Below are 27,207 nucleotides of genomic sequence, written 5' to 3'. Positions count from 1 at the left end.
AAAAAACATGTATGTGTTCACACTCAGCCAATAAATCAGATTCTGATTACTGTTGCCATATTTTCCTTAAATTCACAGTAAAACACAGAATTTAAAGTGGGAAATATGTGCACGCGCAAACAAGTGGATACAAATGTTGCAGTTTGGCATCCTCTTAAAAGATGATGATCTTAAAAGTGTCTCTCTCTGAAAGAAGTGTGCCTTCTTCAACTCCTCCTCAGCAGTTCCAATTTGGGGAAGTTCAAAAATGAGATAATGTCCAAAAAAATAAAATAACTGAATATACTTGGCGAAACCAGGCTAAGACATGACCACTTTGCAACAATTTATTCTGGGTCTGCAAAAGATACAAGATCCTGCTCACTCACAGTTAACCCTTAACCCTAACTTACTACCATCAACTGCAAAATGTTGAATTTATTTAAGTCGTGGCGGTACGGCCAGGCACATGATTCTGTTTGCATGTGGACCGACGTATGCACGCACATACATTGAGCTAACAAGGTTTAAGAAAGGTTTAAGGTGTGCCATGTCTCAGCTGTCACAACAGGGTAAATGTGTGCTCTTTCAAAGCCGTTGAAGTCGGTGGATAAACAAATGGAGTAAGCACCCATGTTGTCGATGAGAAGCCAGTCCCCCACATGCAGCTCAGGAATCCAGCAGCTGTCGGTTACTTTGTCAAAGCTGTCGCAGGTTGGACCCCAGATAACAGACCGGTATCTCTGCTCGCTGCTCTCAACAACCTGCGTACAACACAAACATTGAAATATAAAATCCACATCACACTGGTTATCTTTTCCTTAAAATCTTATCTTGTTTTGCAGTTTTCTCGGATCAGATTGGTGAATGACAGCCTTCAAGATGTTGTTCAACCAAAGACAAGTGTACGTAGCCCTTGTGACATCAGCCATTGGTTTGTTTTGAAGCCTTGAGTTTGGCGTTTTGGCAGTCGCCATTTTGGATTACGTCTGTTGCCATCTTGGGTTTTTTTGCAACTCATGAATGAAAGTGACCATGTTTTGACTGCGGGGGAGTGACGAAGAGAAGCCGTATACGGCTCTGGTAGGGACCTGAAAATCACAAGGTAGCCCGCCCTAAAAAATACCCTGCTTGACTCTAAATGGACCATAATTTACTAAATGAACATCATGATGTATTGAAGAAGACTTGAAACTAAAGATTGAGACCATAAACTCAAGTTTACAATGTTTACTGAGGTAATAAATCGAGTGAGAAGTAGAGTCATTTTCTCATAGACTTCTATACAACCAGACGTCTTTTGGCAACCAGAGGAGTCGCCCCCTGATGGTCAGTGGAAAGAATGCAAGTTTCCGACACCTCCGCATTGGCTTCACTTTTCAGAAGCAGAGGTTGCCACATCTTTTTTTAACAAACAATTCTTAGTTACTGTGTGCGAAGATGATATCAGGTTTGGTCATTAATATACAACCAAGTATCCCAAGCAATTATGTTCGTATGGAATAATTCCACAACTCAAGATTTATGTCCAACGCCAGTGCTCAGTCCTAATGCATGCACTGAAGTAGTGTCCTCTTTAGGCAGACAATAAGCATGTGGAGGTTGCAGACTGTCTGTCACAGACCTACAATTAATGTTTGCCTTTCTATCAACCATAACCACAATCTTTCCCTTGCCATAACAAAGTGTGTTACTTGCCTAACCACGGATTATTTACACAACCACAATGTTTAGCTTGCTCAGATACTGTGGAACGCAAGGATTTTAAATCATTGGCATTGGACATACAAATCCTAATCTAGTGTTTTGAAAAATCGTCCAATATTGATGTTCTTATGTGGCGATGGGGTTGATATTCACCCTGTTGAGGTATGGTTCAACCTTGGTGTGGGCAGCATCATTGATAAGGCAACTCAGGGAGCCATACACTCCATCATTAAGGTAGTACATCATTGTTCTGTCAGGGCAGTTGTCCTTACCATCTGAAAAAAAAAATACAAGCAAAATAATTAAAGTCAATAAAATGGCAACTATGCAGGACTTTACAATGATGTTGGAAATAATAGAAAAATTATAATAAAAATTGTGCTTTTCTGTCCTTCCACCACATGCAACCAGGTATCTGTGGGTCTGCACAAAATGAGTATTCATAACCCTGCAAGTCACTGCACCCACTCTGAGGCTTAGCATGGACGTCTCCTGAAGATGCTTCTTGATGTAGTGGTGCATTGCCATGTGGTGCAATCAGACTCATCTGATAGCTGTCACCTAAACATTTTGTTTTGTTTTTCATCAGGACACATTTAAATACAATCACACATTGTATAATTCTGTGTTAAAACGTCTTGCACCCGAGAGTGAGAGTTTTAGAGGGGGGGCGAAGAGTGTACACATGTAGTACAAATCACTTTTGAGAACGAATGAAATGATATTTAAAAATATTTCAAAAACGTACATGACGAAGAGATTCTGATCAAATGGACCATGTAACCTATTTTAATCACTCAAAAACATATATATACACAAAGTACTTCAAGATACCACAAGTAATACCACAATTTCACCTATTTCTCTCCAGGAGAAGGCGAGCAATGTTCTCCGTTATCGATCCCAGCCGCGACCTACGGCACTTTCACACACACACTTCATATCCAGGAGCACGAGGAGAACACACTGCATCGAACTATCGCCTCCAAATTATTCTACTTTAAACCGTTATAAAGTTACTATTGATCTGCCACAGATATCAACTCAGCCCATCATCATAAACATTGAAACGCTCCGTACCTTTTAGATGTTTCCTGGATGAAAATCGAAGAAAACATTTTTTTTTATCTGTGCCGGCATTTCGCACCCGTCTCTCTGCTGTGCTGGTAAAAAAACTGAGTCTCTGACGAGCTTCTATGACAAATGAGTAATAATTATAATAATGGGTTTGACCCATGGGGGCGGATCACAGTTTTCGATTATTTTATTGGCTTAAATTTCTGTAAACAACTCAAAGAACGAATGACTGCACTGCCCAGAGTCTTCTGGGTTCAAATCTGTGGGAATTGCGCAAATCGGCCAATCACAGGCTGTGTTAGGTTCAAATAAATCACGTAAAACTGAAATTCTGACAAAAATGTGCCATATTTTACAAGTTTTCATATGGCACAGGCTCTCAAAATGATGCCAAACTTCTGTATTAGATAGATTGAACACTATTAGTGATAAAAGAAATGAAATATAAAGTTAGATAGTATTTAAAAGTACAATAACACAGCGATATCGGCTGCTTCCAAAATCAGAATTGACGTTGGCTGACCTCAGCTGACCTGTACACCGGCATTGATTTCTCAGGCATACTTCACTCTATCAAAGCCAATTCTTTTTTTAAAAGGACTGCTGACATATTGTGATATGATTTGGGAGAGTTTAGGTCTGTGCATCATTTAAAATGAATAAAAGTGCTTTTTAGGCACAAAAAAAAAAACGAACCTGAAAGTTTTCAATTTGAGCTGTGTGTAACATTCGTTTCAGCATTTACCAGTAACATATACAATGATATGTACACATATTAACAAAGCTCACATTTATTTGTGTTATTTTGCCATTTCAATTATTTAAATAGACCTTGTAGTTAGCGAGATAAGCCCCTTTGCGTAAGGGTAGGACATTTTCGAGCACAGGGCTAAAAATAGGCCTAGGGTTCAAGAGGTTTTAATACTGAATACTCAATATTCAGAGCGATATTTCTATACATTACCATTATGTTCATCAATATCATCTGCAATTACTCTTTTGGCAATGACGTTCGCTGCAAGTGTGAAGGCTGAATCCACGTAGTAGCGGCCTGGTTCTGCAATAATCTGCACCCCACTGTCAGGCTGGAAGAATTCCTCCAGTGCTCCGTTAATAACTTCTGAAAACTAGGGGAGGAAATCATGATGGGTTAATAGCATATTTCACAGGTATTACACCTCTATTGGCCTCCATTCACCTTCTATCTGATACTTTATTACAAAGTGACCTACAGTAACCATTATGGCTGGCATTACAGGCAACACAGGTAAGGTTTCTGCATGTGTTTCTATGAAGTACGAGCCATGTAATTGGACGGAAATCCAGACACGTATTGAGAGAATAGTTTACATAATTAACACTAACACTGAATATTTTCTTTCTTTTACCTCTTCAAATGGGACTTGACAGTCCTCTCTCCCAGAGAACCCGCCACCAATATCCAAGAGACTCATCTGGAGGCCCAACAAATTCTGAAAAACACATCAGTACAACTGTCTAATAAGGCACGATTTATAAAGGTTTTACAAGTTTGGACGCACCGTCCAGGGGACTGCCCATTGTTCCGACGGCCCATTATTAAGAAAAACCCAACAGTCCGAAAAGCCCATTTGTCCAAAATCTGTTGTCCCAAAAACAAATGACCATTGTTTCTGAGGCCCACTGCCCATTGCTCCAAAAGTACACACCCAACTGCATCGAACAGAAGCACATGGGTAATTATTATGCAGAATGCCCATATCCTTTTTTCCTGCCATCAAAGGCATGATTGTACCATTGTACTCTTCCTCTGATTACTCGTTGCCTTTGTTGGTTGGGTTGGTTAGGTTTAGAATATCAGGGTAGGATAACCAGAGGCAATAGAGCGGGTCATATGCCTTCGCCGTCAATCTACATAATAATTGACCATGTGCTTCTGTTCGATGCAGTTGGGTGTGTACTTTTGGAGCAATGGGCCTTCAGAACACTGAGCATTTGTTTTCGGGACAACGTGCAGTTGGACAGAATAAAGTTCTAACTAAAGAAAATGGACCAAAACAGAGGACTATCAAAATCTATCAAAAATGTGATTTTGTAATTTGTATTGTAAATGTTTAATTCAGCTTTTTTTCCCTTAAAAAAACATTTACATTACATCTACATGTACAAATTCAATAGTATTTTGTTAGAAGGTTTGGTTACCTTTTAAATATCTTGCAAACACTCAACAAGCTACAACAGCTGTCTGATCTGATGGCCCATGAGCAGCCCCGTTGAAACAGTGCTGTCTCTTGTATTGACAATCAGACTCATACTCAGATTTTGTCTGGCCAACACTGCTTTGTTGAGATCGTTTTCATTCCTATTTTAATGCATCGCAACAGACCTGATAAATGGCTCTACCTCTATGTGAATGTAACTGTAGTTTTATAATGTTCTATTGCTATGACGATGACTTACCCCCATGTCAAAGACACGTCGGGCGTCTGCGATGGCCTGCTTGAACGCCAAACTTCCGGTGCACCCGCTGCCCACATGAAAGCTGACCCCAATGACCTCCAAGCCAAGCTCTCCAGCACGTCCCAGCAGCTTACCAACTGACTCCAGTCTGGCACCAAACTTTGAACTGAGTTTTATCTTGGATGCAGAGTCATCCACTGCGATGCGGAGTACCAATCTGGAAAGAGTGATTCAAAAGTATTAATCGGTGAGCTAACAATAATCAACTAAACAAAGGAGCAACAAATATCAGTAGTTGTTCACTCACTTGGCTTTGGCGTGACTAAGAGATATTTTTAGGAGTTCTTCCTCGTTATCAAAAGTCATCATATCGACTCCATTCGTACGGGCATATTTGATATGCGACAGTGGTTTGGTTGTGTGTGCGTAAATGATTTTGTCAGGTGTCACTCCGAGGGACAGCATCAGCTGGATCTCGCCCTGTTATCGACCAAAGCGTGTTTCAAATGAGCAAACTGCTTTTCCACAACAAAGAAAACACAGAGCTGGATTCTCTCTGAAATACTTCATCGGTACCTTGCTAGCACAGTCGAAACCTGTGTCCAGAGCACTCATCATCCTCAAAACTGATGCATCGCTGTTGCACTTCACTGCATAGAAAGGCTTGACTCGAGGTAAGTTTGTACGCCACCTGAGGTGCCTTTCAAATATACTCTCCAGATTTGCCACATAGAATGGCTCTTCATTGTCCTGAACGAATAGAGAAAAGTCAACATTTAGTTCACATCTCAAGAAACCTCAACTATCACACGATACATGGACACAATTACACAGAGATTCATCGTTAGGAAAACTTAGATGACATGATGTCTCTGATACTCACCGCTGAACCACGCTCCTTTATTTTACTGTCTAGGAAGTCTCTGCTGGTCCTTCCATCGTCTAAAATGTCAATGCCACAGTTCTCAGGGGACAAAACATGCACAACTGATCCCTTCGTAGTTACTGGTGCTGGGATAACTAGCAGGAAAAGACAAAAGCATACAAATAATTCATAAATATTAAGATAAGGCTGGATCACAATAGAAAGCAGCTTTGTCTTTATTTGTAGCTGTTTGTCAACATATTATGCCATGCTAATACTGTAGTCAAAAGCCCAAACTGTAGGCACATATGAAGATTATCATCACAGATTAAACATCTTACCATGACCGATATGCGCCTCCATATGTTCCACCCCGGAAAAGTTAGTGTTATCGTAGCAATCCTGAGACAGACCTATTAATTTCCCTGTGGGAAATAAACGTGATGAGAAAGCTGCCAAATGCCTTTAAGTATTACGTTGAACAGACAGTTGGAATAATTCAGCTGAACAGATAGAGCTCTTTCCTAACGGACGGTTCAGAGGTCTAATCAAGTCAAAGGTTTTACAGAGTATATATGCTTCACACAAACTGGAGCACATTATCTCGTCTGCACCCCCCCCCCGCAGCCGTCCTTTTTCCGGATGGCGCTGAAGAGGGTTAGATGTGAGGTTAGGATGACACTAGTCAGACATGAGATACATTTGTTGTTTGGGTTTGGTGAGTTCTGCCTTTGTTCAGGGTAAAGCGATAAAAGTTACATCTCAAGGTTAGTTGTTTTTGAGTTGTCAGCAACTCCATGTTGTAGCAAGCTAGGGAATGCACAGTCTTCTGATGTGTGTTCTACCTCTACAAGCATGGGCTGCAGTCGTGTTTTTAAGCAAGTCACACATTAGTATTTGGTGTGTTGCCGGACTGTGAACTTAGCATATTCATACCACATGACATTCACTGTTTCTTTAATCTGATGGTTTCTGGTTTTGGTTTTGCTGGTTTTCTGAGTCACGATAATTGGTTGCATTTGGTTGTATGTATTTTGGTTGCCATGGTTTCTCATGCATCAACATGATAGGAAACACAAATATTACTGCAAAGAAGAACAGAAAACACATGGAACTTCTTAGACCACACCATCCCTGGCTGCGGAATAGGTGCCATGGTGCTGGAGATCCGCCTTCCTTTGCCGTTACTTAGGTGGCGTCATCTTTGAACTTATGATTTTACCTCCTATCACACTGACTTCTGTATGACAGCTTTGCAGTTTGGGAAACTCAGCCTGCTACCCTCCTCTCTCTCCATAGCCACACATAATGAGTGATGTGATCGGCTACATCACTGTCTCAGATGTGCTCGTTGGTAGCTTAGCACGCTACTGAGGTGCTCGCTGCGTTGTTAGCTGCGCAAACAATAACAGTTCTAAATCAGCATTTGGTAGGGGGGGACTTAGTTCAACGTGAAAGGATACACCAACTCTGTCTTTAAATATTACAAGTTAACCAGGACACATCTGTCCAACACCCTTACGAAGCTTGAATCCTAAAATACCGGTTTACCACTTTAAAGTGTCTGTTACATCACAAAATGATTTCTCACCGGGTGGGATTGTTTTTTTTTTCAATTCCAGGATCGGAACGGCAATCTTGAACCTCATCTAAGGATAGAATCTCACCATCTGGGAGGAAATGCTTCTGTTGTCCAACGGAGTCCAGATTACCTTCCTCGTTGCCAATTTGTGGTGGAATAGACTTCTTTCCCCACGGATGGTTCAGAGGTCTAACCCTAAATCAAAGGTTTTACAGAGTATATATGTAGAGTTTATAACTCACCCTGGTGCTTGTTTGGAACACATCTGTCTTCAGAGAAGCTGATGTATGACGTCACAGCCTCTGTGCGCTCATCGAACCACAACCCTCATTTAACCAACTCTATAACCATGCAACAGTCTTGAGTTGTCCTGTGACGCAAGCCCCCTTTCCCATCTCTACCGACAATCCCACACGATCTGCCTTGTAAAACTTTGGGGCGCATAGGTGCACATCAAATAAAAATAGAGGACCAAATCTGCAATCTCCGAGCCCTTACCACTACGTAGCAGATGTGTAAGATGAGCAAGACCGGGTTTTGACCGAAATGCACAAAATAACAAAACAGTTTATATTTGTTTTTTACACTAAAATGAAGATTAAAGGTTACAAAAATGCAAAATGTCAAAAACCTCAAAACGGTCAAAACCTAAGCAGGCCTCAAGAGCAAAATCCCACGAAAAGCTTAAGCCCCCAAAAAACTAAAAAGCTGCCATTATTAATACATTTTTACTTGGAATACCCGGCACTTCCAGATCCATATGGTCGAACATTAAACACCATTCACTGCACACTACTCACAGTAGCTGCACTTAGAACCTGTTTCCAATGCTGACTCTGACAATGATCAGGACAGAGTAAGTTAAACCTTTTTTTTTTTACTTATCTTTAACATTCAGTGAGAATCTAAGCACCTTGGATTACATATTGTTAAATGAAAGAAAATCACGTAAAGGTTATCACCTTGACATGAATGCTCAGTGATAATGATATTAAAGAATGAGAAATAGGATCATTTCAAATTTCCAAATGAGTCTTTGCTCGATAAAAGACAAAATCAACAGTAACTTATCAAGTACAATGAAACTTGTACGAATGAAGACAAAATTAGTCTAAATAAGGATAAAAGATGAGATAATGCTTACTGGGCTCTGTTGAAGAAAATAATTCTGAATTTTTGTTCACTATTCTGGGAGCCCAACTCACAAGTCCGTAGTCGCGGATCTTTAAGGGCTCAGTAAAGGTGTGTTTTACAGAGCAAATATTAATAAATAAATAAAGGTGTTACAGGGAGTGCCTGAGCTCAATTACACACCAAAAGGTGTCACCTGACAGGTTTGTCAATCAATGTAAAATAGTTGGCAACTGATCACATTTCATAACGGGTCACAGTCTTTGATGGGCAAAGCCATCAGGTTTGGAGGCCTCCGTTGGTGCCTTGAGGAACGAATCGACACAATTAATAGTTTGTAGAATTTGGGCCATGTTCGGCCTGCGTGCTTGACAGGCTGTGACGAGAGTTTGTAGAGATAGACTTGTCCTGTGTCTTGTCTGTTGATGAGGGAGACTGGCTCTTGACTCTGTTGACTTATGTGCATAATATCAAGGAGCCGCAGGAGCAGTGATCCTGTCACAAGGGACGTCACCGGTTGTAGTTCAATCAGGAGAGACAAGTGAATGATTAGTAGTTAACATTTATTATGACAGATGCTGCGTTAATGAGTTACACAGAAATTCTTTGGCGCTTGAACTCAACGAGGAGATTTGTGATCGAGTTGTGATTGCCCTGAGCGGCAACAGTATAAATCCCCCCGTGGAGTCCAGACACTGGTGGTGATGGTGGCTGATGAGGTTGATGAATCTGCGAAGATTGGGCGAAGATGGGGAGGTGGAGGGTTGCGTAACAGCAGCTTGAATGAACTGAAGGTAGAGAGACAAGCCAAATCCCAATGTCCCCCCTTACAGACTCACGGACTTTAAGGCACGCTCCCGTGAAGTCCGTGAGGGTTTAGTTCTGTCCCGTTGTCAAATCATCGAGTGTTTGAGGCTCTCTCACAGACATTTTGAGCCCTTTATGAACCCTTTCCATAAGTCTGCATAGTATGCTGACTTAGCCTAAGGGAATTACCCACAAGTCATAGCAATGTGACGTTAAACACGGGGTAACCAGTGGACCATGGAGACGTAAAAAAAAAAGGTAAACAAAGAGGACGGCTCACGTGTGTTCAGCCTGGAGTATTACATTCACACAGAAACATTAAGGGTTAAAGATGGAACAAAAAATAAACATGAAATCAGAATATTTATTCATTTATTCATCAAATATTTGATTTTGTCATTGAAGCTGTTTTGACAAAAACGAGTAAATAGATTATATGAAGTTACTTCTCATCTTGTGAGTAAAGATCCTGGAAGACGTTTAAATCAGGGAGTACAAAGTATAAAATAAATACACACAATTATACATCATATTTGTTGTAGTTTTCATGGTAACGTGATATGTTGCAGCAAAGTACTGTCCCATTCCTATTTACACCATCTCAAGCCCTCACAGCCTCTCACACTCAACCACTCACCAGGTGACGTCAGTAAGTCCTTGAGGGTTCAGGGTTTGAGGGTTTAGGGGGGACGTGGGGATTTGGCCACAATCATATTTAAGAGACACAGCAGCAAGATGATAGGCTAACGATGTCCTTGTGTCGTTGTGCTATCAATAACAAAATAATAATAATAACAAAAGGGACCTTGAAACTATCAGCACCCATGATACTGTAATGGTAATTTTTCACGTAGTATATATTTCTACTTACTTAGTATATATTTCTACTCAGTATATGGTATTTAGGCAGAAGTCATTTTGTTCTGAACTTTGTTGAACTTCACCATGTCTCTGTTGTGCAGAAGAAGAGTTCTCCCTTGCCTGTTCACAAAGATAACTAACTGTGTTGTATGACAATGTTCCACCACCAAGGCCTTTGAGCCGCTTGCTTTGGTTGCTGACCGTTTGTTGTTCATTGTTGTTGCTATCAGTCTGAGACCAAATGTCTGTAACATTGGCCATCGGCCCCCACCTTTGCTCATTCTGTATAAAGAAAGCTTGTTCACTTTTATCTTGGTTCTTCCTCACTGAGACTGTACGCATTCTGTTGTGATGATTGAACCTTCTCTGCGCAGAGAATAAATACTTAAATGACAACTTGGTTTTTGGTATTATGTATTTCAGCATTAAAAGACTCACGCAAAGCGGGTATAGGAATATTTTCCACAACAATACTCATAGGCAAAACACTTAATTTTAGCAAAATAACACTTACCAAATACAAATATCGCAGAGCAGATCAACGCATCGATAGAAATTGTCATTTAGGACGGTGGTGTATTGTGAATAGTGGTGCAACGGATCACAAACCTCACGGTTCGGTTCGGATCACGGTTCTTGAGTCACGGTTCGCATCATTTTTCGGATCAGCAAAGACAAGGGGAGGAGACAAATATAACTTTGCTTTCCATTTATTAATTAAAGAACTTCAAGAACACTTAAAGAAAAGAACTTTGGGCTATAGTCTTACATGAAAACAAAAATATTGAAGACAAAAAATGAAACAAATAACAAATATATATAAAACTAATTTCTGTTAAGTTGAGGTGCAACATGAGGTATGTTGATACCCTCTTCAGGGGCAGACTGGAGCTGGCTTCCACTGTTTCAACTGAACTGAACTGCTCTGCAACAACTTGGGTCTATGTTTACTTCCTGTCAGGTTATGTCATTTAAATACACAATAATGTTTACCATTACTGTGAAATGGTCTTTTCAAGAAAATGAGAATATCTCCATTGTCTGGGTAGATCTTTCTGTGGTGACTGGGATATTACTGTTGGGCCTGTCTAGCTTCCTCTCTACTGCTTCTGTCAGCACCTGCACCAGGTGTGTGTCTGTGTGGCTCTCACAGAGGGGGCGTGTCTACAGCGCCTGTGTGTGTGTGACTCTCACAGAGGGGGCGTGTCTACAGTGCCTGTGTGTGTGACTCTCACAGAGGGGGCGTGTCTACAGCGCCTGTGTGTGTGTGACTCTCACAGAGGGGGCGTGTCTACAGCGCCTGTGTGTGTGACTCTCACAGAGGGGGCGTGTCTACAGCGCCTGTGTGTGTGACTCTCACAGAGGGGGCGTGTCTACAGCGCCTGTGTCTGTGTGACTCTCACAGAGGGGGCGTGTCTACAGCACCGGAATGTGAATCTCCGCCGTGATGAAGTGAGCGGTCACAGTCACGTAGCTCTTCGTTGCCCTGGAGCACTTTAACCAGATTTAGAAATCCTTTGTTTTTCACACTGGAGAATGTCCTCATGTCTGCAGCAATAAAGACCCCAATATATGCTGTAATAGCTTTAGCCTGGTCTGATTCTGCCACAAACGGTTTGTCGCGATGATACGTTGTTGTGGTGTCACCCGTTGCTGACAGACCGGGATGGTGGAGCTTTGTGTGGACATGTCCGATGTATTGCCGTTGTCGTATGTCTTTCTCTTTAAACAACGCCTACATACTGTAACGGTTTTGTTCACCACCCTTATACCGTCATTAGAAGTTAAAGGGAAGACAAAATGCTCCCAAACTTGCGATTTAAGTGACGCCGGGAGCTTCTGCAGTTCCTCCGCTCGCCATGACGTTCACCGTTAAATGCTTCTGACCTGCTCCGTTCACGTGAACACACTACTGCTTTATATCTGTTCACTGACACTCTGCATTGATATTCGGGGACGTGTTACTTAAAAAGGAACAGCAGCAGGCCTACGACTTTATTACACACTATGATGATTAAACTTTGATATAAAAAAATACTCAATTGATCCGCGGTTCACAAGCGATCCGAACCGTGAGGGGTGATCCGAACCGATAACGGATCGATCCGTGATCCGGTACACCACTAGTTGTGAAGGGCTTCAGACTCATGGCTGTGTAGTTCTTAAATATATCGTCAGTCCATTTGATAGTTGTCAAGACATTCACTGCACCAAAGTGTTGAGCCAATGCTGTTATCAATAGGGCCTTAACACTAGTGTGGGTCTTTCTCATGAAGAGGGAAGTAATGGTGGTTTTCCATACAGGTCAACACCGTGGAGATGGTAAGAATACTTGAAATTAGATCTGCATACAGTGTGATTCCAAGTTCTCAGACACAACGATTGCATTAAGTACAACATCTACTTCTTTTTAGCAGTTGTCACTGTTGTATGTGTAAGAAACAACCCAGTCACAGGAAAAAATGTTGGCATTGTATGCGTCTCCAAACCTCGGATATGATGAATGTCGACGTTTCTGAACCATGAACACGTTTCTCATCAGCCTCGTATCGCGCTTGCAGAGATGCACAACACCACCTCGTTAGCATTGAGAAACAATTGGTTAGGTTTAGGCAACGGAATTGCTTGGTTGGGGTTAGAAATGGTTTGTGTTCAAATAATAAGGTAACGATGTAACGTAACGGCTGTAAAATTATTGTAAATAACCCCCTAGTAAGCGCAACAATGCTTAGTCTTAAGTCTTAAGTGAACGCTTAGTTTTGGTTTCACACAGGATACACACAGCGGTCTCCTGGGTGAAAGTCCTGTGTTTGTTCGACCCCCCCATAGTGGACTTTCTCACTCCTTATAGTCGTTATTATACCACGTAACTTTCAAATACGTTCGCTCAATAAACTATGTCACTTGCTTTGTCTCGTTGCACTACGTCACCGTCTCTGACCGAATGTAATAATGTCCACATTGAATATGTATATATATATAATATCACTGGTTTGCAGAAACGTACAATGCCAATATTTCTTCACTGGCGACTGGGCTGTAACAAATGTGTTTTTCAGTTTTTTTTTTCTTCCCAGCTCTCACCAAATGTTCCTCCTGCCGAGATGGACTGTAAAGGAAGATGCAGAGCGGAGCGAAGATTATATTTACTGTTCCAATTATGGCCATGAGCCAGGGGAAGCCAATCGATGCCACTATAGGACCTGCAATAGTTGGACCTTTGGACAGAAGAGACAATATTCAACACCTCGGTAGAAAGGAAACAAACTGTCAGGCTTGTCGGGCTGTTGCTCAATTAGCATAGCTGCAGTTTACTGTTTAAGGTATAAACCTGTGTTGTTCGGACCAAATTAAATGGTCTATTAAACCCCAGTGCTGACCTGACCGACAGACATATTTCGGCTGAGTTTTAAGATCAAATATCTCAATATAAAGGCATATTTATAAAGCTCAAATCTTATTAATTTCTATAAAGGCAATAGTTTAACATTTTGAACTTTCTTGCAGAGAAAGATGAGAAATGAAAGATGAGATGATCAATGCAACTCTCATGTCTGTACGGCAAATACTAAGCTACCACCAACACACGGTTAGCCTAGCTTAGCACAAGTACTTGAAATGGAGACACAGCTTGCCTGGCTTTGTTGTCCAAAGCTAACAAACTCCACGTATCAGCACCTCTAAAGGCCGTTAAACCATAAGTTACTTAAAAGAAGCTCTAAATCTCTGAGTTTGCGGGGACGACAGAGTCCGATAAATATTCTGTGTGGCAACTGTGCTTACCCACGGAGTATCCGATGCAGATTACGACATCAGCAATAGCATAAACTGTACCATATACCGGCACATATCTCAGATCTACCAAGTTACCCATGAGAGGCATTATTGACGAGTCCACTGTGCCTGATAGAAACAAGATAATCATTCATTATTTCAACCAACAAGTAATGAGTTAGTTAAAAAGCCAATGTGAGGCATGACTTACCAACTGAAAAGCCAACAATTGCATTCATAACAAGCACATGATAGATGTTCTTGGAAAATCCAAACTGAAATTTAAAGAAAGACATTTAAAGTAAATCATGGATTGAAGCCTGACAAGATCTTAGACAAATGTTTCAACATTCCCCAAATAAGAAATAAATGATACTGTTCAGAACGGTACCTATTTCATTACTATGGAGTTCTGTACTATTATTCAAACAGGAAAACTGTGTTGTTATTGCAATTAAATTATTTTTCTATTTTTTTAAATTAAAAATGATATACCTTCAATGTGAAAATATTTCAAATATGAAATGTGTACATTTCAGGGTACATTTTATTTGTTGCAAAATATCAGGGTAAACAGGGAAGAAGGGTGTACCTCTATAACTGTACCTATAAAATAGTCTAATAGAATGTAAATGTGTTCCTTGTACTTATTCACTTGTAGGTACCAGTAGGTGCCCATGGTGGTATTTCAATGTCATTGAAATGTACTCACATTTGGGATCTGCAATCTAAAGCAGTCATTCCTAAAGACTGGGTCAGGACCCAACGGTGGGTGCAGGACATTTTATATCTGCAGTACACCTTTAAGCCACCTGGGGAAGCCTGAATGTTAGTCTTATTCTGATAATTGTAGCCTACTGATGAGAGGGGAAAAAATGAAATGTTTGGTTTACCTATTCAAGATAATATGAGGTGATGGCAGTAAAAATGGTCATATGCGTACAAATTTGCTCTTCCAATTTATACACAAGGCCTACTGTGAATTGGGTCACGATGGTTTGTCATTTTTTAAAACAGGGTCCCCAGAAATCTGATCTAAAGCGTTAGCATTTACTTAATCTATGCAACTCACAGAAATGGTGATTATTCCCGCCAGGATCATTCCGATACAAGCACATAGCCAACTGTGAGAAGAGATTAACAACATAGTATCACAGGTATATCTAGGAGCAAAATCATGAAGAAACTTAACAGGCCACTTAGCTTTCAGACTCAGGTCAACATACCTTCCATTGTATTTTTGCGACAGGTGACCAAAGATGTTGGATGCAATGAGGTAGGATATGCTGTCCGTCAAGAAGACTGTCCCTGACACAAAGATACAGATTGTTTTCGTAGCAAACGTCTTCACAGGAAAATAGCGTATTAATACATGACTTCATCTTCAGCTGCAGATAAATGATTGGTGAAAAGCTTCAGCTACACCCTGATAAACTCTTTGCAGCATCAATGCAAATACCTAGCTGCCATTTGCTTGCACACATGGTCTTCATCATCCAGATCGGAAGAGCTGCCTCTATTATGGCAATAACCAGAGTTGTCAAACATATGGCTCCTGGAAAGCAGAGCAAATGGAATATATTTATTATTATGTCATTTAGTATGCTCCCAACCCTCATATCATTCCACAGAGCAACACAAGTATGTCATCGCCTACTTTTATTGTTATCAAACCGAAGTATTGTGTACTGATATTTTTTAAAGGGACAGTAGGATTTGGTGGCAACTAGCAGTGTTGGTGAATATCCGTCCGCTCACTCCTCGCTTTCCATGACTGCAGAAACATCGGTAGCCGTGTGCAAAACTGTGGTAACGTCACTCGCTATGGAGTCATAGGAGAGCCACAACAAAGAATAAATCTGTAAAAGAATAAGAAAGTAAATGTGGAAATATAAAGAGGAATATAATTGTGGTTTTGATACGAGGTGTTCAAACTACATTCTGAGGATGGTGTAAGACATCATGTGCAAAGCCCCAAGTTCGGATAAGTTGGAAACATCTTCACACCTTCAAATAGAAGCGTTTAACAGATTTATTGAAGGTAAACGGGATTGAGATGCGAGTCTTGAGCTTCGTGTAGCTCGAATGAGTTGTGGGAAGCTTCGATAGGGAATCTGCTGTAGCACCCGGGCAAGGCGAACCCCTTCAGAACCTCAGAGTGGTCCTGCTCCTGAAATTCCGATAAGTATCTTCAGTTCAAACTTCCAGGATCAACAACTTTTAACATTTATTTTGGAAAAACGTAATGTTTTTGGAAAACATTAAATAACGTCACTGTTGAACAGTGTAGTCTCACCAAAACCACTCCACACATCAATGATGTTATGGTTATATCACAACGCTTTATTTGGAAAAATGTGCTTTTGAATCATTTTGGGGAATATATATTGCGGAAAGAAGTTCCAGAAATTCACCAAAATGTCTTATTCTTTTACAGATGTATTATTTATTATGTCACTCCTATGACTCATTAGCTTCAGGCCTCCGGAGCTGTCAATATGCAGCCCACATGGTTATGGACCGTTAGTGGTACAAGACATTAGGGAAGACCCATTTTGTCGCTCAGAAAGTGGAAGCTAATGAGCCTAGCTTAACTTTTTTGGTGGCAGCAGAACCAAGTTGTGAAAACACCGCTGACAAGTTTAAGACAAAACCAAGCTATTCTCTCACTTATGGAGTAGTGGAGCACTGAGTTTGCTATTGGGAAACCAGGCACAGTCAATACATGTCTGTGATGCAGAGACGAGCATGGAAGGCTCAGATATACCAGTTGACATCATGTATGAAGAGAACTGGATACTCTCAGCCCTCGGTCTAGTCTCGGGCTCTTTCTCATTAACGGAAGAAAGAAAATAACTCTGGATTCGACTATTAGTACATTTTATAACTTTTAGGACCTAATGATTTAAATAAGGGCTATTCATGTGATGGTACTGGGAAGTTGATTTACCCCCAAAAAATGATCTGCGTAGTGTTGAGGCTGAAGCTTCTGGAGGAATCGCAAGGCCGCTGCTGTGTTTACTTCTTTCTGCGCAGGCGCATCAAAAAGTAACTCGATCCGGTCCAAATTCAAAACAGTATTTAATTAAACGATGACAACTGTAAACTGATGATGACAATTACAATCTATAATACACTATCGATAGTATGCATCTCGAGAGCAGAGACCACGTGCAACTCCACTCACAGGCCCGACCTAGTCGGGTCCTGCAAAGCGAACTACCATGGCCTGCCGCACGCCCTCGCAAACAGTCCTTTTATGTCCTTTGATGGTCGTAAAGTGTCCGAAATCTGTCGTAAAACACAAAGGCCGTCTTCTGGGGTCAGTGATTGGCTTCCAATCGCTCTGACGCCTCCTTCATCGATCCACTGCTCATCTCAGTGGCTGGGCTCCTTGTGACATCACCTCTGACATCACCTCTGACCTGGGGCCGCATGGTCCTACCCAGGAGTCCTCTCTGTTGTTTTATGGCAGTCTGCTTCCCTTCAGTTGTCTCCGGTTCTCCTCCTCCTTTGTTGGTCATTTGTCCAGCACCTCTGTGTCCCCTTTGATGTCCCCTTTGATGTCTCTGAAAAGCCTCGCCTTGAATTCCTTAACTTTCCCTGATGGCTATTCTTTACAGTGTTTAATCCTCCAGTGTTTATGCATTCATGATTTCAATACATTCAATATGTCAATATATTGTAACATATAATATCCTTCATGTAAACATATTACAAACATAATTCATTCTTCAGTAAATATTTTGTGACTAACATATTTTACCTTTTATTATTGTAACACCTCTATTCACCACTAAGGGTGTTATAAATTCTACTAAATAATGCTTTTAATTCTTAAATTCTCCACAGTAGTCACAGAAGTCTATTTCCCAATGCAAGTCTATGGGAAGTAGTCTTTTTGGGCCCAATGGCATCACGTGACGGATGTATGTAAAATCTGCTTCAAAGCCTGGCGCTCTTCCTTGGGGCTTGGTTGACATAAAAACTGTGCTTTATTTGTAAGCCATTGGCCATTTCTATAATTGAAAATACCAGCAGCAATGAGAATGTACGGATCCTTCAGGAGAGTCAGCAGTGGAGTCCCTTTTTCCATCTGTATAGGAACATAAAACGTCTTTTTAGAGAAGTAACAGTACTAATGATAAACGTTGTAGTTAATAGCTTTTAAGACAAATTAAAATGAAATTAGCAACGTACTGGTACTTCTACTACATTAACAAGGCTCATCAGAATCTTTTTTTAAATAAAATGTATTTGTTTATTCACCAATTTTTTTACTTTGGCCTTTGTTTTGCCTTCTTATGAATAATTGTCCACGTTTCTATGGTTCAATGTTTACTTGGGTTGCCAATGGAAACTATTCATTTTCATTTTTTCAATCCAATCAAAAATGTTTTTAAAAGGTGTGAAATGTAAATTGTATTTTTTTTTAAATACAATTTAACTGACAAGTTGTGCACAGACCTTTCAAGAGGTCAATGTTTGATTTTCAAAACACAGGTGTGGTATTGCTTTGAATCAATATGTCACTGTACCTCTGTTTGTGTACGCGATGGTTTAAAGATAAGGGCATGTAAACCTGTGTGGATAGGGAGACAGGACAATCTGATGGACAGACAACACCACATGCAACTGTTTCACTCTCTTTGAGGAGGATTAAATGTTTCATCTTATGTACAACATTCCACAGTACCTCCAGCCAACACAGCAATGACAGCCAGGACCAGGAATGGAGCCATTTTGCCAACAAACTGATACATCACACTGCCGAATGGAGCGCCCGCTTCGGCATATGAAAGAAATTGATAATTACGATGAAAAAGTTAAACGATGCAGTAGAAGCACGATTAGGTGTCTATGATTCAGACCGCCATGCTGGTAAATGCTCCGTCTGTCTGAGCTGGAGGCTATCCCAGCATTAGAACTTTGTGGGCATGTTGCCAATCAATGCTTTTTGTCAATAATGTATTTTAATATTATTATTGCATCAATGTGGTGAAGTACCTCGTGATTTTTCCCAACATTCACTATATGACGGTATACAGTATATTTACATTGAAATATAAAATCACATTTACTGGAGTAGAATTGTATTCATATTGCCAATCCAAAATGTTTACCACTCTCTGGTTTTGTACATGTTTTTTAATACAGATCTCTTTAGTTTTGTCAATATATGTGGTAACATATGATTGGATAGATGCCATTTCAAGTGCTACTTTATATTTGTTGAGTACCAAGATCCTAGATGTGTGGTTTATTGAAAAACACTGCCTCATTTCCGCAACGCATCATTTGATTGTACAGATAAAAAGTGTTTAAAATGTCATGGTATTTCAACCCGAGGTGGAAGAAAATAATGAAAATCTGTCATTCTGCAGACATCGTAGGAAAGTTTGTCATTTTTGGGGGCTTTTAGCAAATAACCCGTTACCACGTAAATCACAGTATGTCATCTCAAAGGGCTTTACAGAGCCACGCATTTGCAAGGTGTGACGGCCTCACAGGCCTGTGGCCTTGGTCCCGCTGCCCTGGTACTGTGTGTATGTGCTTGTGTGTGTTGTAGGTCCTTGGCTGGGTGGAGCTGAAGTGCCAGCACCCTAATTGGGCCTGTGTTCCTACAGCATTTCACCCCACCTGCCCAGATGCCAGCGTCTCTTTCGGTCTCTACCAACCTGTTGTTGCGTTGTTCTTTTGACTTGTTTTAAATAAATGTGAGATTGTTACTGCAGGTCTGGTGTGCGTCTCCCTCCTTTGTTGTGGCTCAGGAGCCGGGTGTAACAAATTCCAGTGAGGGGAGTGAGGCGGAGGGACCGCGGGGGAGATATTTTTGTCTCATTTGGAGTCTGATAAACAGTAAATCCATCAAATTCAGTGCCCCATGCTATTTTGCTATTTCCAATTTACTGTAGCTAGTTGTCATAATCTCTGGCTGTCAGAAGTGGAAGTAGGCATGTTTTCACGTTTCAGCCCCTTGACAACCTTCTTGTATTTTTAAAAATTATGCAGTGGGTTGACTCAGGCTCATACCTGGGGGCAAAGTTACACTTAAAAGCTCAGAAGTGCAATTATTTTGAGTTTTGGAGAAAATTGGAAATTCACAGCTTGTTTCCCAAGCTTTCTGGATTCCAATGCCCACACTGATAGTCAACAGGGATTTGACTCTGCACCCTTCCATGCTCCGTGCTGCTACTCGAACACAACGTCCTCCACAGTTGGTGCTGCCGCGGACCTTGATGAGGCACGCAAGCACGTTTCTGTAGCCCGCCGCAAGAAGTGTGCAGCTGGCTTCTAATTGCTGAAGCCTTAAGCCCTTTCTTTCTTCAGACTGAGTTTACCTTTCAGAACGGTCATCAATAATAAAATGTTTATTTTACTATGAATGTTATTTGTATTTATTTTAGACAGAAACCCGTCGAGAAGCATATGCTCTTTTGTAAATAATAATAATCCATGACTACAGGCCGGTACTATGTTTAATTAATGGAGTCGTGCAAGTCACTGCATTTCAATCAGGAGAGACTTGTTTTATAGTTTAACAATGATTTATTACACATACAAATATGAAAAGTGCAAAGTCTTTGGCGATTGGACTCCATCATGAAGTACTATCACCGAGGGTAGGGATACCGAGGTCCAATAGGCCTAATCCCCCCTGGAGTCCAGACACTGGTGGTGGTGGTGGTGGTGAAGGGAGTTGCTCCAATCTGATGATGAATCAGGAGCATGGATGTGATGCTGACTGGAGGTGACTGGGGTGGAGGAGGGTCGCGTCTGCTTAGCTGAAATGACAACTGACAGCAGCAGAGAGAACACTTTTAAAGTTGACCGCACAGATATGATTGGCTTAAGGAAACTGTGCCGCATCTGGTTGGACAGTTAAAAGTGCACGCCCCCAATCAGCTGATAGAGTAATTACAAGGAGAGGAGAGACAGAGATTACCCATTAGTGTCTTCCTGACTGAACTTGCGCTTGAGCTCCATTTTTCACTGTCCAGCAAATATTTCAGAATAAAAGGCAAACACTTCCAAGGAACAAGAGAAGATTAGATTGATAATACCCAAGAAATACGTTTCTGTCTTTGTGGGAAAAACAATGTGTTAGATTTTGACATTTTTGACTCTGTAGAAAGAATCATATGTTTCTATCCATTCCAAAAATAAATACAAGACGTCCAGGGTCAATTTCATCTAGGCCCCCCAAAATATCTAGATCAGAAGTTTATTTACCTTCTTGACCTGTTACATTGATAAGCAGCATTGTATTTAATATGCTTTACTTCTAGTAATGTTAGCTAACGTTACTGTCATAAGTCTCTGTCAGTAATGTTGCTTTTTCATTAACGTTAGCTAACGGTACTGGTTCTACATTTTTGCCAGTAATGTCAGCTAGTGTTACTGGTTCTGAAGTATCATGCTAAGTGGGCCAAACACCTCACAAGAGTGGACCTTCAGATAGAGGAAAAACCTGGCATCAACAAAGCAAGTTGCTGTGTTTGTGGGGGCGTGTTATGTCACGTAGCCACGAGACAATGAAACACAATCCAGGAAGTCAAGTTTAACCAAAACACGCCAGAACTCTGCACAGCTGTTTATAATACTGTTACTCAGGGTTTTACAAATCACTGCTGCAGTATTTTGGTCTTTGAAGTGTTCACACAGTGTTGCATTTTTTTTACATGCAGAGCTGTTGTCTGAATGCACTCTAGTGCAATACTTACAGGTAGTCGCAAAGAAGATTATGCAGAAACCAGCACACATTGGGATGTGATATCCAATCCTGTAAAAGATACAGTGCATAGGTAGGGCAAAGAGAATCATGTATTTTGGAGCTTGATAAAAGTCGGCCTATTTCCCACAGATCAAAGTCACTCACCTGTCAGTAAGTGGCCCCATGAAGGGGTTAATGATGAGCTGTATGGTGGCCTTGGAGGCCAACAGCAGTCCTACTTTGATGTTGACTTCATCCAGATGAGCATCTGCATAAGAGCAGTTTGACTTGGGGAATTTCTGGGCCTCGGTAGACTCAACGGAGAGAGCTGGGGTCTGGTGTGGAGGTGCAGATGTGGAGCTCAAAATCCCTGATCTATTATTCAGTGACTGGTTGACGGGAGGATTCACTGTTAAGTCGGTGCTGTTCCCAGGAGTGGTGGTGGGAGTCTGGCCAATCCTGTACAGGTAACTTGGAAGGATGGGTACTGTGAACAAATAAATACACAACAAAATCTTCAACTCGCGGTTTGATACCTTCAGCAGCATTCCCAATAAATGACATGCAGCGTTGTTATCTCTGTCAGGCATAAACCTTGGATGAGGTTCTGTATTCGGTTGTGTGTGTGAGTCTGATTGTCCGTTCGTGCGCCTCCGTGTCTGTCCACGGCTAATCTTGCATTCTACTGTGGCAAACTGCATAGTATTTGGGGGCCGCGTTATGGCTGCATGCTCAAGGACCTCTCGTGGTTTTGGTGACTTTGGCACTTTTTCAAAACACCCCTTATTAACACTACCTGTTGGCTAACCGCTAACGGTACTACCAGTGCACACACTGCTGCACCTCGCCGCCACTCAGCCACTGCTAAGTGGGCTTTACAGTTGGGTGACAGTTGGGTGAGTTTATTGTATGAAGTGTATTACACAACGACTTCAAGCCCACTGCTTGTATAACGCCGCCGCTTGTTTTTGAGTTTAAATGAAATCTGTTTGACAATACTTTGGTCGTTGCAGATCTTCACTCAGGCACCTTTCTTGTGCAGTACTGTTTTTTGAAAGGTGACCATGACCCGTTTTCCCTAGTTTTAATTAAATTGTTGAGTTTATGTAGGTAAGTCCCCTTTTATCCATCAACACATTATTCTACATACATTTACAGGTATAGCAAGCTTCAAAATAATATAAATTATTAAGAATAAGCAAGGGCGTAGGTTTGGCCTCAGCATTGGTAGAGACACTGCCAGCCCCCCCCCAGCCGTATAAAAAAAACTTTTATGTTGAACAGGCACACTTTATTAAAATATATTAACATTTGTGAAACTTGGAACTGATTTAAACATAATAACAGTAATAAAACCAGTATACAAAACCGTATTCTGCACCAAATAAATAATAATAATAATAAATAATTAAATAAATGAATAAAAAACGTTCTGCTAAAATGCCAATATACAGTAACAGTATATTCTATATCCAAAATATATATAAAAAACTTTTCCCAGTTGTGCAGCCAAAAAAGACAACAAAAAAAAATCTATTCTGCAGCACTTAATAGGCTATAAATAAAGTGTTTTCTTCCTTTATGCAATTAGTAGTAGTGCTGGGCAACGATTAACATTTGTAATCTCGATTAATCGCATGGATGTTTTGCGATTAATCGCATTGTTATGGCAAAGTTCAATAATGAATTCAAAAGTAGTGTACTGCGCACTTTTATTTGAAAAGTACTGCTATATGAACAATAACATTTGGTTTGCACACTTTAAACAAATAAGGTGCTTTTTAACAGCAGTATTCCCTTTACACAGTAGCAGTTATATTTCTTGCACTGTCTGTGCTCAGTGTGCTGACTGTATGTGAAACGTGTTCCACTTCTGTGCAACAGGAATACAATGTTTCAATGTCAGAGCATGTGAATGCAGCTCTACTGTTAATCAATATAATTCTGTAACTCCGAGGTGATGATGGTTACCCAGCGATCAAAGAATAAATACGCTTTACGCACAATTTAGATGTATTTTCCCTTTAACTCACGAGATGCAGGTAGCATGTTTTATACTTAATGTGAATATAATTCATACTTTGTTGGCATCTTATTCTGAAAACCGGATGTTAGTCTGAAGAAACCGGATGTTGTCTCACGTTAATCTTTCCGCTAACTTTCAAAGTCCTTCGCTCGCTCCCGATCTGTGCCGTTTGAATGCGTTTACCGTGAATTTCAGCATATAGGTGCACTAACATGTAAGTGTCTGCTGAGTTGAGCACGGAGATCTGAGTGTCTGCTGACTTTACCGCAGCGATGTCCAGTAGTCTCCATTCCTCCACCGCTGCCAGCGAGCAACGGACTTTCAAAATAAAATGAACTAAACTAAAAAACATATTTAATTTAAGTAAAAGTAATATATTTGTATTATTAGCAAAATGTAAAAGTATCAATAATAGTATTCATGCAGATAAATGGTCCTAGTTGGTGTTATACCATTATATTATATTATATTTTTATCACCGCATATCCTCACTGATACTATAATGGCTCATCGACAATTGGCATTTGATATCGCCGTCATAAAAACAATCGGGGGCATCTCTAAAAGTTATAACATTATGTTTTATGCTGATCTGATCAGTGATTCAAAACAATGATAGCTCAGTGAAAGTGGAAATTAAAACTAATATATACCGTATTTGGTAACACTTTATAATAACTACACACTATGAAGCATTAGTTAAGTATGAGTAAACTCATCATTTATAAAGCATTGTTCCTACATTAACACTCATTAGTATACAATTTATATCAGTTGTAAATGTTTTATTCTTGATTAATAAGCTTGTCTATTATGTTTCATGATTGTGTTTTCATACTTTATAAATGATGGATTCCCCATTTGTAAATTAAGTACTAAAAATATTACAAACCAATTATTAAGGAGTTGGAGGTGATTAAAAACATCATTTATAAAGTGTAAGTAAATTATTAAGAACTTATTTAGATGTACATTATGCATGCATTTATATATATATAATGATTTAGATATGCACTATTGGTTAGGGACTATGTTAATTTATGCTTTATAAACGCATATTGATACTGAAATTCATGATTAATTCAGGTAGTTACTAGTCGTTAAGTATTTTGTTTGACCTCATCTAAAGTGAGGACTATCTATGCCTTACAAAGCATTTATTAAGTGTTTGTGTAAACAAGCTGGAATTAAAAGGTTACATTTCTGAAAACTAATGAATTTTGATGATGATTAAAGATTTTACGTAACGGAAAATTAAATTCATACATATTGTTTGTTAGCATTTTTTGACACGGACATTCTTGTCTACTAAGGACATGAGAAAATCATTTTTAAAGAAATGCACAAGGGGTACTGTAGGTATACTTAGCCACATTCCACCATTGGGTTGGTTAAGTGTTGAGATTTATTCCACAACAGGCTGTATGTCTGAACCTACCAACCACTGACAGTAGCATATTATCCAGGAACAAGGCTAGAAAGACAACAACCAGGATCATCTTCTTCAGCTGGGCCTCCTGTCTCAGCCAGGTTAGTAAGTCTAGGTTAGACAACAAACAGTATTTGTCATTGTAGTTCAGCTTCAAATTCAAATTCACTGTTGAAATCTACTTAACAGGAAAGAGTAATTTATATAAATATGTGGTGTAATAATGTCCAGCGTGAATAAAGGTTCAGAAATCTGCCAGCTAATCATGGTTTTCAGTTTTCTTTGGTATCAAAGTAATCCAGTGAGAGCTTTCTTTACATCCATGAGTACATTGCAAACAGGAACTGCTTTTAAAGTCTTTCCTTTATTTCTTCCATCTAACACCCAATCTCGATTTCTAGATCTGTGTTAAAATATACAGTACAAAATATATATTTTACAACGCTTAAATCAATTTCCCATCACATTTTCACAAATAGGAAAGAAACAATAAATCTTCAAGGGCAAAAATAATGTACTTATTTATTTGTGTAAGTAGAATACATCACAGACAACAATTTCAATAATAAAGCCGAGAAAGAAAAGTATAAGAGAATATAGTAGCTCAAACTTACCCATATTTTCAGTTTCCACAAAAGGTAGAGAACAAGAGTTTAGAGTGTGACGAGCTTGCGATGTGTACAGTCGGACAACAAACTGAGATATGGAAAGGTTACACCTTATCCTGTTGCATAGGCGTGACAAAAAACATTGACATTAAAGCTTGACTGACCTGTTTCACTGTTTTTTGAAGAGATTTTGAGTCAGGCTTAGACAATAATAATAATTATTATTATTATAATGATAAGAACAAGAAAGAGATTTCTTTATTGCAGAATAATTATAACTTGCGGTTGAGACCAAAATCTCATGTTCACAATGTTTACTGAAATCAAGAGAGAAGTAGAGTAATTTTCTAATAGTCTTCCATACAATCAGTCTTCTTTTTCAACCAGAGGAGTCGCCCCCTGATGGCCAGTAGAGAGAATGTAAATTTTAGGGCACTTCCACACTGTCTTCACTTTTTGGAACCAGAGCTTGTCGCCTGGGGAGAGGATGTCTGTGAGAAGTGGTGGTCCAGTTGGTGTGGGGCTTTGCAGGTGAAGACCAGGATTTTTTTGTTGATCCGGTTGGGGATAGGAAGCTAGTGTAGTTTTTTTAGGACTGGAGTGATATGGTGCCATGATTTGGTGTGGGGGAGCAGTCTGTTGGATGTTTTCTGGACCAGTTGAAGTTTGTTGAAAGAGCTATTATTGATGTCGTAGAGGAGTGAGTTGCAATAATCAAGACAGAAGGAAATGAAGGCGTGGATCAATCAGCAGGACGTGCAAAGAGGGACAAATCTTAGCAATTTTGCGTAGTAGGTAGAATGAGGATTTGACAATTTGGCAGATATGGGGGTCAAGGGAGGAGGGTGGGGTGAAGGATCACACCATGCTTGTGTGCCAGGGTGGAAGGGAAGACAGATGCCATCAATGGTGAGTTGTGGATTTTGCTGAGAGTCACCTTGGAGCTGATGAAGAGGAGTTCAGTTTGAGTTTGAGAAAATGTTGTTGCATCCAGGCTTTTATTGTCGACAGGCAGGAGTCAATATGTGATGCCGTATTCACACCAAACGCGGCGCGAATTATTTGCGCGAGTAGATTACATGCAAAGTCTAGGCACAGAGCGATGAGACTGGAGTGACGTGAATTTGCGATGGCGTGGCGCAATTGACGCAAATTTGCGTCAATTGGCAAAACGGCCCAAATTTTTCAACTTCGACGAAAAAATGGCG

General features: G+C 40.3%; 1 protein-coding gene across 1 annotated transcript; it reads right to left on the bottom strand.

Moving 5' to 3' along the window:
- Nucleotides 1-506: 506 nt before the first annotated feature.
- LOC306709191 (ornithine decarboxylase-like) lies at nt 507-26,009 on the bottom strand (the record flags this gene model as incomplete). The annotated part of the gene is made up of 11 exons (XM_079177254.1): nt 507-743; nt 1,840-1,961; nt 3,728-3,890; nt 4,152-4,235; nt 5,203-5,419; nt 5,510-5,682; nt 5,779-5,952; nt 6,086-6,222; nt 21,947-22,005; nt 22,102-22,423; nt 26,006-26,009. The coding sequence occupies 11 exons, from the start codon at nt 26,007-26,009 to the stop codon at nt 507-509; spliced, it is 1,692 nt and encodes a 563-aa protein (XP_079033380.1).
- Nucleotides 26,010-27,207: the final 1,198 nt, after the last annotated feature.

Source organism: Pholis gunnellus (assembly GCF_910591455.1).
Source record: "Pholis gunnellus genome assembly, chromosome: 17".
NCBI classification, from domain to species: domain Eukaryota; kingdom Metazoa; phylum Chordata; class Actinopteri; order Perciformes; family Pholidae; genus Pholis; species Pholis gunnellus.
Note: the sequence above shows the minus strand (reverse complement) of the source record. Positions and strands in the feature narration are given on the sequence as shown.